Source organism: Condylura cristata, unplaced genomic scaffold (genome assembly GCF_000260355.1).
Source record: "Condylura cristata isolate star-nosed mole 26May11 unplaced genomic scaffold, ConCri1.0 scaffold00025, whole genome shotgun sequence".
NCBI lineage: Eukaryota > Metazoa > Chordata > Mammalia > Eulipotyphla > Talpidae > Condylura > Condylura cristata.
Genome location: NW_004567126.1, coordinates 34,166,220 through 34,166,795, shown reverse-complemented (window position 1 = coordinate 34,166,795; position 576 = coordinate 34,166,220). Strand labels below are relative to the sequence as shown.

The 576-nt window shown below is 69.8% G+C and overlaps 1 protein-coding gene across 1 annotated transcript in view; it reads right to left on the bottom strand.

The window, feature by feature from the left end:
* Positions 1-576, bottom strand: part of LOC101618692 (collagen alpha-1(I) chain-like) — a gene marked incomplete at its 3' end in the record, with an annotated part of 60,244 nt that overhangs the window by 15,439 nt on the left and 44,229 nt on the right. Inside the window, exon 6 of the mRNA XM_012729467.1 lies at positions 1-211. Coding sequence (XP_012584921.1) covers positions 1-211 — 211 coding nt within the window. The remainder of the gene's footprint in view (positions 212-576) is intronic.

The following is a 576-nucleotide window of genomic DNA, read 5'->3' as shown; positions in this document are numbered from 1 at the left end:
TCGCCTCCGGCGTCCAAGTGCTGCTTTTCGAACTCCCAGTTCTTGTTGGGGGCGTAGTCCCACTCCACCTCCTCCGCCGCGATGTAGAAGGTTCGGATCACCCCGCGCGGCTGCTCGGGCGGGTCCCGGTGGCCGCAGCTGCTGACCTCGAACAGCTGGTTCATGCCTCTGGCGAAGTGGTGCAAGGTGGAGCAGAACACCCTGAACACGCCTGCGGGAGGCCTGCGTGAGCGGCTCGCCGGCCCAGCCCCCGCGTGCTCACTCCTGGGAAGGGCACCCCCACTTCCATCTCAAGTGAGACATTAAAACGGGCAGGGCCGCTGCGGGAGAAGATCTGTCTCCCTCCCTCGCCCCTGGAGGGCGCTGGCGGGTGGGGGCCCTGGACGGGGTTGGGGGGGCTGGCAGGGCGGGTCTGCGTGAGTGCCCGCTGTCCAGTCCTTGGGGTCTCTGGGGACAGGCAGGCTCCGTGAGGGCTTCCAGGGTGGGGCGACGGTGCTGGGGTGAAAGCAGGCGCCCCAGGGCAGCTCAGGCGCCCGCGAGAGGGAGGCGCAGCCCGCCCGGCACCCAGAAGCCCGC